The 14,567-nt window shown below is 37.2% G+C and overlaps 1 protein-coding gene across 2 annotated transcripts in view; it reads right to left on the bottom strand.

Annotated features, from left to right (window-relative positions):
• LOC126336530 (cohesin subunit SA-1) overlaps positions 1 to 14,567 on the bottom strand; it is a 141,204-nt gene that overhangs the window by 57,827 nt on the left and 68,810 nt on the right. For both annotated transcript variants that reach the window (XM_050000342.1, XM_050000330.1), the window contains exons 13-15: positions 13,932 to 14,144; positions 4,727 to 4,894; positions 1,293 to 1,481 (exon numbers count right to left, since the gene is read on the bottom strand). In XM_050000342.1, the coding sequence (XP_049856299.1) occupies positions 1,293 to 1,481; positions 4,727 to 4,894; positions 13,932 to 14,144 (570 nt within the window). The remainder of the gene's footprint in view (positions 1 to 1,292; positions 1,482 to 4,726; positions 4,895 to 13,931; positions 14,145 to 14,567) is intronic.

Here is a 14,567-nt window from a genome sequence, read left to right as displayed (position 1 = left end):
GTAATAAAATAAATATATAATCGAACAACTGTACATATAGCTATAAGTTGGTAAAACAGCTGAAAATTACATTAATCTATGTCTGTCAAATATTTAACTAACTATAGTAAGAAAAATAATCAAATGAATGGCAGTTTGTGCAATTACTGTATATGTGTAATAGTAGAAGGAAAAGTTCCCAGAATGAATTTTCAGTTCTGCATGTGAGTGTGCATTGATATGAAGCTTCCTGGGACTCAAACCTGATAATTTTGTCTTTTCCAGGCAAGTGCTCTACCTACTGAGTTACCTGAGCACAACTCAAGGACCCATCTTCACAGCTATACTTCTGCCAGTACATCACCTTCTACCCTTCAAACTTGTGGGGCTAGTACTCCTAGAAGAAAGATATTGTGGAAGCATGGCTTAGCCATAACCTGCGATATTGTTTCCAGGATGAATTTCTTACTCTACAGTGCAGCTTGCATTGATATAAAACTGTGTGTCAGGCCAGGACTCAAACCCATGACTGTTGCTTTTGATATGAAGTTTCATATCAGTGTCCACTCTGCTGCAGAATGCAAAATTCATCCCCAGGTTGTGGCTAAGTCTCGTCTCTGCAATATCCTTTCTTCCAGGAGTGCTAGGCTTGCAAGATATGGAGGAGAACTTTTGTAAAGTTTGGAAGGTAGGAGATGAGGTACTGGCAGAACTATAGTTTTGAGGATGGGTTGTGGGTCATGCTCAGGTAACTCAGTAGGTAGGGCACCTGTGTGACAGGCAAAGGCCCAAGGTTCAAACTCCATTTAGAACAGTTTAATCTTCAGAGGAGTTTATAAATCCAAACTGTGGAGCTATGCTTCACTTTATAAACAATTGGGCACTGCAAAGATCAAATACAGCTAACAAATAAAACAAAGAAACACTGTGCTTCCTGAAACATGATATCAGGTTTAGTAAGACAGAGATGAATGGGGAAAAATGAGAGAAAAGTATGCTAGGTAAACCACAGAATTTACATAGTATACAAACAAGGGAAAGCAAATACAGTTTTGTAAGTAAACATTTAAATCAACTGCATCTTGCAATCTTGCAAGCGCACACACACAAAAAGGAGTGTAGAAGGGGAAAATGTAGGGAGGGAAGATGCCAGGGGGGGCAGGGGGGGGGGGGGGGAGTGAGTGCGAACAATCATAAAATTGTCAAAGACAAGTGGTTTCCCAATTTCCATACTTAATCGAACAAATACGACTGTGAAATATGCATCATACATGACACTAAATTTAAAAATATAATACATCTTAATTTCTTGCCTCTTCTTTGTAAGCTTGAACCACTGCTGTCTGGAGAAGCTGCTTCATGGTGTCCATGAAATTATGTAGTCTTCCCTTTAAGGTAGCCACTTCTTCACTGCCACTTGCACCTCCTTCGATCAGCTCCTCAATGTGGCGGAGATCCCACAGTATTCCAAAAAATGCAGCAGAAATGCAGTATTTAATAGCCTGTGAAGATAAGGACTTTTTCTCACTTCTCTCCAAACAACAATGTAATCACAAATAAATCACAACAAAACAAATGCAATAATTTTCAGCTGTAGTTTGTACATTCATATTTTCTGCAGCAAGCATTCTTCTTCCAGCAATTATGGGTGTTACAGATGAGACACATAGAGGGCAAAAAGAAATAAGACATGAAGGGAACACCACAGCATGCAGTGATTTTGGTTTAAAAATATGCAACTGTGGCCCCAAGTCCATCACTTATGTACCAGTATGTTTGATTATAACCATAGGTACTTGTATTCCTAAACTAATTACCAAACAGATAATTACATAAATTTTATGTTCCATAAGCTAAAGTAAAGAAGAGAACATTCCAAAATGCAGAGATTAGTAGGCTAATGTTAAATGTTACAGCAACAGCTGCATCCTGTTTTACATACTACTGTTTGACTAACCAAACAAGAATGAAGATATCAATTTTTTATGAAAATTGTAGCCTACTGTCATCTGTTCCCAAAATCCATAGTTCAACAGTACACCTGCCAGCAATCTTCAGATGAACCATCAAGGACAGACACATGGTTCCCATGTTGCACAATTTATAAGTGCGCAGTACATGTTTTGAGCAAGTGTCATGATTGTAATAAGAATATTATCCATAGCAACTGGTGACATGGGCAATGCGATAAATCAAATGATTTAGAATAATGTGCCTGGAAGTAACTGACTTTCCACTCAATATCAAACTGCCATCACATATTCCAGTGAGGCAGAAAATTTCAAGATGCACATGAACAAAGAAAACAGTGGCCCATCATATTGATCACACAAACCTAAAAAAATTACAGTTGAAGGATACTGCAACTATATTTTTTCCTAATCAGATCACAATTTTGAATCAACATCACTGAACTAATTTTACACTCAGTATTCAATAAAGTGACACAGACAAGAAAATGTACTTGAGATAAGAACAGTTATTCCTCCCCACTTTTAACAAACTCTGCTTTAGAAAAAAGTCAACTTTTAAGGAACAAATGTGAAACATGCTGCAAATTAAAATCCAGTTTTTAAGCAATTCCTAAAATGCCCAAATGAGTGTTTGTTTTCATACGCCTTTCTTGTAGTGTGACAGGAGTACAAGGTAATCTACTCTTTTGGTCGACACATATCTACATGTAATTCCATTGTGGCAATATCAGAAAAGAGTTTAAGAAATCAGAAATGGGAGCATTGTCAGATGATCTGAAACCACACTCACGGAGTTATGAAGCGCAAAAGTGTTGACTTTGTTATTGTCAAATTTACTAATTTTAGTGCCGTGAAGTTATGTCCCACAAACATAATGCAGAGAGCTTATAATCTAACAAAAGCTGACGATCACCCACAATGTTGAAGACAACTGCAACGCAAAACTTTTCAATAGGGTGAAGAAGAAAAAAGATTTGGCCCCACCTTCACTGTGCGGCATTCTCAAAAAACAAGGAAGCACTGTTAAATGACAAAGCTAGAAATTCCTCTAGATGCAATAGGAAGAACATCTGGATGCCACAATTTAGTGATGTGGGAAGTATTCTTTTAATATGGTCTTCAAGGGGGTGAGAAGTGGCAACAATCCTAATAAGTGGAAATATACTGCAAGAGAAGCCTCAAGAAATTGCCCAGAAGATAAGTATTGAAAATTTCAGTGTCTTGAACAGCTGGTTAGATAGGTTTAAAAAACCTCATAATCTCTCATTTCACAGAGTAAGCAGAAACAGTGAGGCTATGGTTCTAGAAAATTTTAACCATTTGAATAAACAATTAATACAGCGTTATGAGCCCAGAGACATTTTTAATGCATATGAAACTTTTGACATTTACATTTTATTTCCCGTGAAAATATGTTCTGTTCACAAAGAAAAATGGAATGGAGGTATAAAAAGAAAGAAAGAAAGAAAGAAAACATAGAATGAGTGTACTATTGTGTGTAAATACTGCCTGAATGACACCAGAAATCTTTACAAGATTTCTCAGGTGTTTATGTGCCAAGATGAGTGTAGTAGGTATAGTGCTTATTATTGAACAAAGCCCTGTGCATCGCAAGAAAATAAAATTTCTAGGAATGTAAATGTTGTATTCGTTCCACCAAACTGCATGTCATCTGCAGCCCCTATATGTGGGCACAACACACACTGTTAAAACCAAATACAGAGTAGCAGTTGGTACAGAAGTCAATTACATCCCACGAGAGGAAGGAAGTGATGAAACTCAACATTCTGCATCCTATAGATATGTTTCTAGCTGCCTGGAATTGTGAAAAACAACATATTCTGTTAAAGTGTTTTGCAAGGGCTGGTTGTGGTACAATAGCTGCTGTTGATGACATTGTTCAAGAAGACGAATAGAACATAATCACAGATGTTATTGAACATTTGACATTCCAGAACTGTTTCTTGTGATGACGACATTTTGATTTACACACCCAAAATGAATGTAATTGAGATGTGTGAAATGCTAGTGAAGGAGCACTGTGAGGTGGGAAATAGTGTTGACAATGATAAAAGAGAGGACGAGCCAGTTGTACAAAGTTTTGTAGCTGCTGTGCAAGGAATACACACCATCAGGGACTACTATTCCTCTTTCAACATAGGTGAGTAAATACTAACAAACACGAAGCAACTGGAGCAAAATCTTCTGACATTAAAATACGTAAGATGCACAAAACAAACATTTCTTCGGTATTTAAAAAAGAGAGAGAGAGAGAGAGAGAGAGAGAGAGAGAGAGAGAGAGAAGAAGGAAAAAAATGGACCCGAAGAATGTGTTCTACAAAAAATTGGTGTGTGTGTGTGTGTGTGTGTGTGTGTGTACCCCCTGTATTTAAATTTGTAATATATTATTGGCAACTTGTGATTAAATAGCGCTCTTACAACACATAAACATGCCTGAACTATGATTCTGTGTCATTCCTCCCAAGTACCTAAGCTAAACCCCCATTAAGGTAAACCTCTCTTTAAGGAAAAAATATTGGGTTCTGTGGAGATTCACTAAAATGGGTACTGTAGTACGTTTCCAAGACATTTTATCTGACTCGATTTGTGTTGTTCTTAAGCCTTAAAAACTTCTACGTAACTAGGTTATAGAAGTCCTTTCATGGACACCACAAACAACAAACAATAACAGCCATCATCATTTTAGCTGATCATCTTTAATGAATAATTGGGTGCTAAAAAGTTGTAAAAATGGTTATTTAGCATTTTCTCACCTCCTGCGGTAAACTCTTCAAGCTAGAGCCACCCTGTGCTTCAATTATATCTCTGAAGACAGGGTCCCAAACGCCCCAGTGACCCATATTGTGACACTGGTAGAAAATTGCAACTTTTTTCAAACTGTAGACAACACTGAATGTCTCATCTTCATCTGGTACTTCATTCTGAAATGCAAAAAATTATTGTGTAAAACAAGCCCATGCATTATGAAGCCTGTGTGAGGCAGGACATGAAATTAGTGAGAGTAAGCATACAACATAACACAAACACATAAACAATCCCACTAAAAAGGAAAGGTACACATTTCACAATGCCTCTGTTACCAAAACCATTGAATCCCAACACTATCCAGAGCTAATACCAGTGATGAGTAGCATTTTCATTTCACAAAGTTGGTTGGCAGAGAGAGAGAGAGATATTTTCTATGATTTAAATAGCATGCACAAATTCTGGATTTAAATCAGATGCTTGCTGAGTATAGATGTAACGTTTAATGGTGGCGATGGGACAGTCTAAAGTCAAGAAATTAGGTTTAGTAATGCCCTTGAAACTTTCAACAAAAATATCTTATTTTCTGGTAGTAGTTTTCATTCTCCATACTTTTTTCCCTCCATTTCTGTACTCATCACTAATAATAAAAAAAATAATGTGTTCACTGCCATGTATCACACGTTCTTCAGCGTGATGTGCAATTATCAAATAGTGGTTCCTGTCACCAACGTTTTTCGAAGAGGCTCCTTGAGAACATGTTATTTTTAACATATTCTGACTGATCAAAATTACAAACTGTTTTTTTGTCATTTGTCGTTAATCCAGCTTCAGTAACACAGCCCACATACAGTCTCTATTTGTGACAATGAAGATATAAATTTCACAGCTGTGCTGTTAGCCTGATAGTGATGATTAATAACAGGTATACCCAGTCAAGCAAAAATTATGCATACAATAATGAATGTTCAAGTGAAAAAATGTTTTTAATTAACTAAAATGTTGAATAATGCTATACCATGTTTGAAATTGTAGGTTTCTTTGTGGTTCAATATCATGGCTTCTAAAAGTGAACATTTTATGCAACACCTCAAGTGGAAACTCGAATCTAAAGATAAGTTGAACTGAAGTTTTTTTTGCATAAAATCTGCTGAGGATAATGCTGGACGAGCAACTATTTATGACCAAACTTAGAAAGGCCAATATATCAATGTAATGAATGTAAAGCTGTTGTGTGATAAAGTATACGGCCATTGCAATCATCACTGCAACAACCAAAAGTTTGTGAGTTGTTTGACAGTGAGCGGTACCAGTGTATATGTGCACATTCAAGGACTAAGTGTTCTATGAATGTATCCTTGAATTTAATAAGGTATAATTTCCATGTGTTTACACTAAACTTTAGACACACTCAATAAATCAGCACTTCCACTAATCTGGCTCCAATGTGTGTGAGGAATGGCCGGATTAGCAAGAGTCCAATGTAGGTCTGTGCAGGATAGAGGTGGAGGAGGCACTAAAGAACATGAAATGCAGGGGCTGGATGAATCAAGTGTGAAAGGGAAAGATATGAGCACACTGGCTACACAGACTTATGAAAGCAGTATGGAAGAAGGGAATAACTGTACCCATTAAAAAAAAGGGGGGGGGGGTCCAGATGAATCTGGAAAACAATGCAAAAGCAGCTGAGAAAAGAATACTGCGGCTTCAGACCTACCAAGTCCACAGTAGAGCTCATATTTGCAGCGAGACTGTTGCAGGAATACATATATGAATATGAGAGAGATATATTGGTAGTTTTCCTGTGTTTAGAGAAAGCATACAACACTGTACCCAAAAGTAAAGCTGGGGAGGCACTAATGATGCTGTGTCATTTGAATAAGACAGAGCCAGGGCAAAAGTGCCACAGAAGCGAAGATGCTGGCTGGTGGCAGTGTCATAGGCTCGCCACTTGTGCGAGTTCCACCAGTGCCATTGGCGGCACTAAGAATGAAGATTTAGACTTCGCCTTGGCCAACTGCCTGGAGAGAACAATTCGCCAATGACTGGACAACAACCTACAGAAGCCTACTCAGAAGACAGAAGAGCAGCTCTCACCCACTTGGTTATATATCATCATCCGGGGCAGACCTAGACAGAGAACATCTGTTAGTGAACTCTTGGAAGTGAACAGAGTTGTTGCAAATTGCATTTGCTATGAACTTTGAAGTTTACCTATGATATTTGCACTTAGCCATGACAGCCTTTTTTTGGTGTTATATTAAAAGCAGTATTGCAGACTTCACTGTTCAACAAGTCACAAAGATAAGTAAACTTTTTAACTCATTTGTGTGACTTCGTTACTAATTTGTTGGAGTATTGTAGAGCATTTGTTCTCCTATTCTGTTACCTGACCCTGGGGCATGGCTATGTAATAGTGACAGGGAGAAATTGTCTTAGCTGTGTACTGCACCAGAAGCTGTTTCACAAACTCTCAAACTTGGCCTATCATAACAGTGGTAACTCGACCTCCACAGTAGTAGTGACAAGGACTTTACAAAACTGACAATGACAGTTTACAAAAATATGAGGATAGGGGGTAGAAAGCAGACTAGTGAGGCAAAAGGACTGTGTAAGGGATGTATAAGTTGTGTAACAGAGTGAGCAGAGAGAACAAAGCTGACACAATGAAATGGTCTGAAACAATGAAGTGCTATCTCTTACTTTTCACGGTGGTAATGGATGATATAATGACAAGCTGCAAGAGAGGTAGGAGACAGAGGACAGAAATGATGTTTGCTGATGGTTTGATCGTGCAGGGAAACAATCAGATGATTGTAAAGACAGTTTGCAGAGGTATCTCCTAAAATTTAATGCGAAGAAGCTTGTGCTGTTGGTCACAAGGAGAAAGGCTAAACCTATAGCACACATGACACTAGATGGGGAGCCACTGAGAACAGTCTGTAGTTTCGAGTACCTGGGAAGTATAATACAGAAAACTGGAAGAAATGGCAAAGAGGCAAGGAAATGTGTGAGGCAAGCTGATAACTTTATGCGAAGAGAGAGAGAAATGACACCATAGAACAAAGAAGTGCCTCAGAAAAGTAAAACAGTGATATACCAAATGTATTATACACCGATTCTGTTGTGCCCTGTGGAAAAGTGAGTCACGAAGGAAAGGGAAAAACGTAAGGTGTACATAAATGAAGATGAACAAGTGCCACAAAAATGGAAAAGATGAGAAATGGTAGTATTAGGGAGATAATGCATGAGGAAAATAAGATTAAAATGGTACGGGGATGTGAAGAGAAGATTTGGGCAGTGAAGCAACACAGAAGAGGTGGGAAGACTGGAGGAAAGGGAAAACACTGTGTTCCAACCAGATCATTCCAGTGGCAAGGAACTGTACATGATGTGTTCCGAATCAGCTTAACATATCTCTCAAACTGTCATAGACAAAAGATTAACAATTATTGCACCTGCCAATGCTTTCTTCTTTTTCTCCATTTAATATAAATAGCCTAAACAAATTTGCTGTCATCCCCCCTCCTCCATTTAATTCCACCTTATGCTTTTTCTTTACACATATACCAAATTCTGCGTTAATTTTTGTGTTCATTTGGGCCAAAACCGCTACATAAATCCTTGTGTCTTATTGTTTTGTCAACTCTACTTGTACTTACCTTTCAGTATTCGGAAGTTTTTCACTGGAAGTAAAAATGATGGTAATTTTTTTTTATTTTCTCAATGAATCGTCTACACTATATTAATTCAGTTATCATAAAGTTGATATGTATTGTTATTTTTAATGCACTATTATTTTAATATGTTTAGCTTTCATAAGGAATGATTCCATTTTATATTTGTTCCAATACTACTGCCATGTGACGCAAGCAAGTGTTACGGCTGCTGTGGATTGTAAACTGGTCACTATTACTCCAGCCATGCAGGCCATAGACATTAAGAAGATGAATTCAACAATGCAGAGCAGACAATGTTTTTGTAACAATAGTTATCATACAGTGATTTTTATTTCACTGAAAAAAGTTTGGAAGAAAATGAATGAATACTTGTTAATTAGGTCCGCTGAGCAGGACAAAACTTGAAGAAATAAAATATATTCACATATTAGCAAAAATGAATGGACTGCATTTTATATCGTGTTTTATGCAGCTCTTCATGCTACTCTATCCAGTGCAAGTCCCTTCAGCTCTGAGGAACTAGTGCAACCTATATCCTTCTGCATCTACTTATTGTATTCATCGCTTGGTCTCCTCCTATCATTTTTACCTGCCACACTTCAGTCGACTAATAAATTGGCGATCCCTTGATGTCTCAGAATGTGCCCTACCAACTGACGCCTTCTTTCAGTTATGTTGTGCCACAAATTTCTTCTCTCTCCAATTCTATTCAGAACCTCTTCATTATTTACTTGATCTACCCATCTAACCGTCAGCATTCTTCTAAGCACCACATTGCAAAAGCTTCTATCCTCTTCTTATCCGTGTTTCACTTCCATACATGGCTACACAACATACGAATACTTTCAGAAAGAGACTTCCCGACACGTAAATCTGTTCTCAATGTAAACAAATTTCCCTTCTTCGGAAAAGCTTCCCTTGATGTTGAAAGTCTACATTTTATGTCGTATCTACTTCAGCCATCGTCAGTTATTTTGCTGCCCAAATAGCAAAAATTGTGATGTTACGTGTGCCTCACTGCCCCCCCTCCCCTTTTTATTAAACTAATTTGTGCCCGATTTTATTCTGAGAAGCTCAATAATGTATGTAAATACCATAAATGTGATTCAAGAAGTACTGAAGTGAAGCGCAGCTGGGCAGCAAGAAACTCCTTAGTGCACAGTCCCTGCAATGATAGTAGTTCTGAATCTTTTGAGTATGTATGGACAAAAAAAAGATTTTTAAAAAAGGTGAGGATGGTTAATCTGTATCTTGTGGAAAGAGGGTGTGTTGGTAGGATGTCGCTCAGAATGTATTGTTGCATTTAATGAAAACTGATAAAAATGAGTACAGTCATGTGTAAGAGTTGCCAAACATTTATGTATAAAAATTTTCTGGAAGCGAAGAATAGAAATATCTTGTTTCTGGAAAAGGAGGTGAACTTCATTTTTCGTCGCCGTCCATCAATCGACAGAATTATAAGTGTACAAAGTTCACTAAAATACAGGAAAAGAAATGCATTCCCTATAGTTTTCATTCAATAAGTTAACAACCTCTCATAACATCTTAATTACGGTAATTGGATTATGTTCTTGTACAATAGTATGGTGCTGAACTCCACTGACCAATTTTGATGTAGCAGGACGTGTAGTTTGAAGGAAATTTGTGTGCCAAGCAATCTCCTTTTCTCACGTAAAGCAGATTGCTGTTTGATCTTATTTACTTACAACAGTGGTCCCTTAGGTATGAAAAGCTACAAAAACTTGGGCTCAAAGCTATCCGCAATATGGCCAAGTAACTAACAGAGTCGTATTTTAAACCTTAAAGAACAATAACTTCCTCCAAATTATAATACGTCACCAACTGCTGCAGAAGCTGATCATTCAACCAAAATTCAGGTACCAGTTACAACAAAGTAAAAATCTCAATCAAAAAATCTCTCTCTCTCTCTCTCTCTCTCTCTCTCTCTCTCTCTCTCTCTCTCTCTCTCTCTCTCTCTCTCTCCAAACACGTATCATTAAGATGAAAGTCATTTTATACTGGTGCCTGAACAGGCACGCGAAACTAAATAAAAATATTACAAACTCATCTACTACTTTAAATGTCTCACTCCTAATCTAATTCACTCAGCATCACCTGATTTAACTACATTCTATTCTCCACATTTTCCTTTTGTTGATTTTCATCTTGTATCCTTCTTCCAAGACACTGCCCATTCTGTTCAACTGCTCTTCCAAGCCCTTTGCCATCTGACAGAATTTAATGTCAGTAGGAAACCTCAAGGCTTTTATTTCTTCTCCCTGGACTTAAATTCCTACTCCAGATTCTTCTTTTGTTTCCTTTAACTCTTACTCAATGAACAGATTGAATAACATTGGGGATACGTTACGACACTGTCTCACTCTCTTTTCATTCACTGCTTCCCTTTCACATCCCTCATCTCTTTTAACTCCATCGGGCTCTTGTACAAGTTGTAAATAGCCCTTCACTCTCTGTATTTTACCCCTGCTACCCTCACAATTTCAAAGAGAGTATTCCAGTGAACATTGTCAAAAGCTTTCTCAATGTCGATAAACACTTTAAATCTAGGTTTCCATTTCCTTAACCTACCTCCTATGAGAAGTCAGAGCCAGTACTGCCAAGTATGTATCTACATTTCTCCAGAACCCAAACTGATCTGCTTCTACCAGCTTTTCTACTCTTCTGTAAGGAATTCGTGTTAGTATTTTGCACTGTGACTTATTAAACTGACAGTTTGGTAAATGTCACACCTTTCATCACTTGCTTTCTTTGAAATTGGAAGTATTACATTCTTCTTGAAGTGTGAGGGTGTTTCCACCTGTCTCATACAACTTGCTCAACAGATGGAAGAGTTTTGTCATAGCTGGCTCTCCCAAGCCTATCAGTAGTTCTAACAGAATATCATCTACTCCTGGGGCATTATACTGACTTTGGTCTTTTAGTGCTCTATCAAATTCTTCACTCAGTACCTTATCTCCCTTCTTATCTTCCTCTATGTCCTCTTATATTTCTACAACATTGCTCTGAAGTATATCTCCCTTGTACAGACCCTCTACATACTCCTTCCACCTTTCAGTTTTCCCTTCTTTGCTTAGGACTGGTTTTCCAACAAACTCTTGATATTCATACAAGTGGTTCTCTTTCCTCCAAAGTTCACTTTAATATTCATGTAGGCGGCATGTCTCTTGCCCCCTAGTGACATGTACTTCTAAAACCTTACATTCATGCTCTTGTCATTCCTGCTCAGTTATTTTGCACTTCCTGTCGATCTCATTTTTGAGACGTTTGTATTCCTTTTTGCCTGCTTCATTTACTGCATTTTTATATTTTCTCCTTTCATCAATTTAAATTCAGTATCTTTTGTGTTACCCATGGATTTCCACCAACCATTGTCTTTTTACCCAATAGATTATCTGCTGCCTTCACTATTTCTCTCTCAAAGCTACCCATTCTTCTCCTACTGTATTCCCTTCCCCTGTTCTTGTCAATCTTTCCCTAATGCTCCCTCTGAAACGCTTAACAACCTCTGATCCTTTAACTTTGTCCAGGTCACATCTCCTTAAATTCCCACCTTTTTGCTATTTCTTTAGTTTTATCCTACAGTTCATAACCAATAAATTGTGGACGGAGTCCACATCTGCCCATGGAAATGTCTTACAATTAACAATCTAGTTTTGAAATCTCTGTCTTATGATTACATAATCTGTCTGAAATTTTCCAGTGTCTCCAGGTCTCTTCCATGTACAAAACCTTCTTTCATGCTTCTTAAAAAAAGTGTTAGTGATGTTTAAATCATGCTCTGTGCCAAATTCTACCAGTTTGATTCCTCTTTCATTCGTTTCCCCTAATCCATACTCACCAACTATTTTTCATTCTCTTCTGTTTCCTGCCGCCAAATTCCAGTCTCCCAACACTACTGAATTATATACAGTGCAACCCTGCTTTTACATTCATGGAATTAAGATTTTCCCACCATTTATGATATTTCTTCTCTCTCTCATCAAATTTCATACATTCACAATGTTAATTCGTACCTGATTTTACATGAACATATTTGTAATTTTCCTGTGATTTAAGCTTTATGGAACACTGTTCCTGTAGAAAAATACTGACATAAATGACATAAAATAACACAGGCATGGCATTGATCTTGAAATGATGTCACACTACCCAAAATGTCTGAATTGGTAATGGCAGAAGGATTCATGTTCTATTTCCATCCCCTGCCAACCTCTATTTGGCATAACTTGGGAGAAACTAGATTTTTTCGAATAATAATCAGTCACAGTAGTTTTGAGTCTACCGTGATTGTGCAACTTCGTAATAGCTGTTCTCGTCATGATGGCTCTCAAGCACATTTCACGTACCTCATCATTTGGCAATTTGTAGCACTAGTTGACACCAGTGTTGTTCAAATGTTTCTGTTTTAAATAATGTACCAGTTAAATATTTTTTCAAGCTTAGCGAAATGCATTTTGAGAATTTATTCTCATTGTCAAGTGCAAATATTTACATAGGTATTTTTTTGGATTTCACACACAAATCATCTGAGTGATGGCTTACACTCACAGGTAGGTATAGGTGTAGGGGTGTGTGTGTGTGTGTGTGTGTGTGTGTGTGTGTGTGTGCGCACGCGCGCGCGCGCACCCACCCCAAAGTGAAGGCATAGTGGAAAATTCGAATAACCTTCAATGGATAATAAATAATGAGTATTTTGATCCCTATTATGTACATAAATCATAAATAAACTATAAAAATGAAAGGCGGGCTCCTACATGTAACTTTTACCACTTAGAAAGTTCTACATTTTCCTGCGTTTTACTCTTTTTTTTTTTTTTTGAAGACCCTTGAAAGGTGTAAAAGTAGGGTTTTACTGTATAATTTGTCAAAGGGATGAAAAAATCTTAATAAGAAATTTTCCAAATTAGCTGTCTTTTATGAAAACAGTTACTGAACCTTCAATTTGAGGAAAAGTTATTGAGAGAGACACGCTACACAGTCTCAGTGTCCGCTTGTGTGCTATAGCATCCTTTAAGCATGCGCAATAATAACAATGATCTACAATTGCAACTACAACCAATTTCGTTGGCATCCATCAGTAGAAACCATCATGTTCTAAAATATCAAATTAATTTCTATTTATGATAATGATTCTTGCCACAAATAAGGCATCAGAAATCTCCAAAGAAATACAACTGATTTTTTATGTGACATGTAAGTTTAAAAATGCCATTCTAGTAGATAGGTGACTCTACAATATTTTACATTCCATCAAACAAAGAAAATACTTATGCAGTTCTCAACAGGTATTATAGTTGCATGACTATTTCACAAGTTCAACTACTGCATCTACACTGGTATAACACTCCAAAAATACACGCATTATATGACAATCATTTACAACATATACACATCTGTTTCACTGAAAGTCAAAGCAGAACTTTATGTAAGAAAATTATACACCATAAAAAGAGCCGGTAAGGTTTCCTGCACACAATTATCACAATTTCCGTGGTACTGCAAAGACACTTACCCCAAGCATAAGGCTATGCCATTCATCTATGGCTTCCTTGTATTTGTGAACAATAGAGTCAATAAGTGTACTACGCGCAACATCACATCGAGTAAAAATTGCATTTCCCTCGGTGCATAGTATTTCTAGTGTCTTTGAACATGTTTCCAATACATCCGTATCATGATGCTTTTCAACAATTGACTTTATCTTCTTCAGTAGATAGTCGAGGTACTAAAACAATAAATATCACAGAAAATAATACATGACATCCACTAAGAAATAAGAAAGGGAGATTAGGGTTTAACATCCTATAAATACGATAGTAGTTGGAGAATGAGCAATTGCTCATTTGGACAATTAAGGGAAAGGAAATTGGACATAATTTGTTCAAAACAACCATCCCAGCATTCATTTGAAGTGATTCCAGGCATCATGGAAATTAACATTCATTACTCCACATTAAGATTTTGTTTAGCACGAAAATGGATGCACAATGTTGCAATAAAATTTTTTGATCGCTTATCCAGTGGTATGTCTTTCAGACAACACAGTTAAATTTGAAAACAACCTAAAAAAAGTTTCTCTTTGACAATTCCTATTATTTCGCAAAAGAATTTCTATTGTGGTAACGTGTAAAAGGTGGCGAGTAAGAAT

Source organism: Schistocerca gregaria, chromosome 1 (assembly GCF_023897955.1).
Source record: "Schistocerca gregaria isolate iqSchGreg1 chromosome 1, iqSchGreg1.2, whole genome shotgun sequence".
Taxonomy (NCBI): Eukaryota; Metazoa; Arthropoda; class Insecta; order Orthoptera; family Acrididae; genus Schistocerca; species Schistocerca gregaria.
This window is presented reverse-complemented; position numbering and strand designations above follow the sequence as displayed.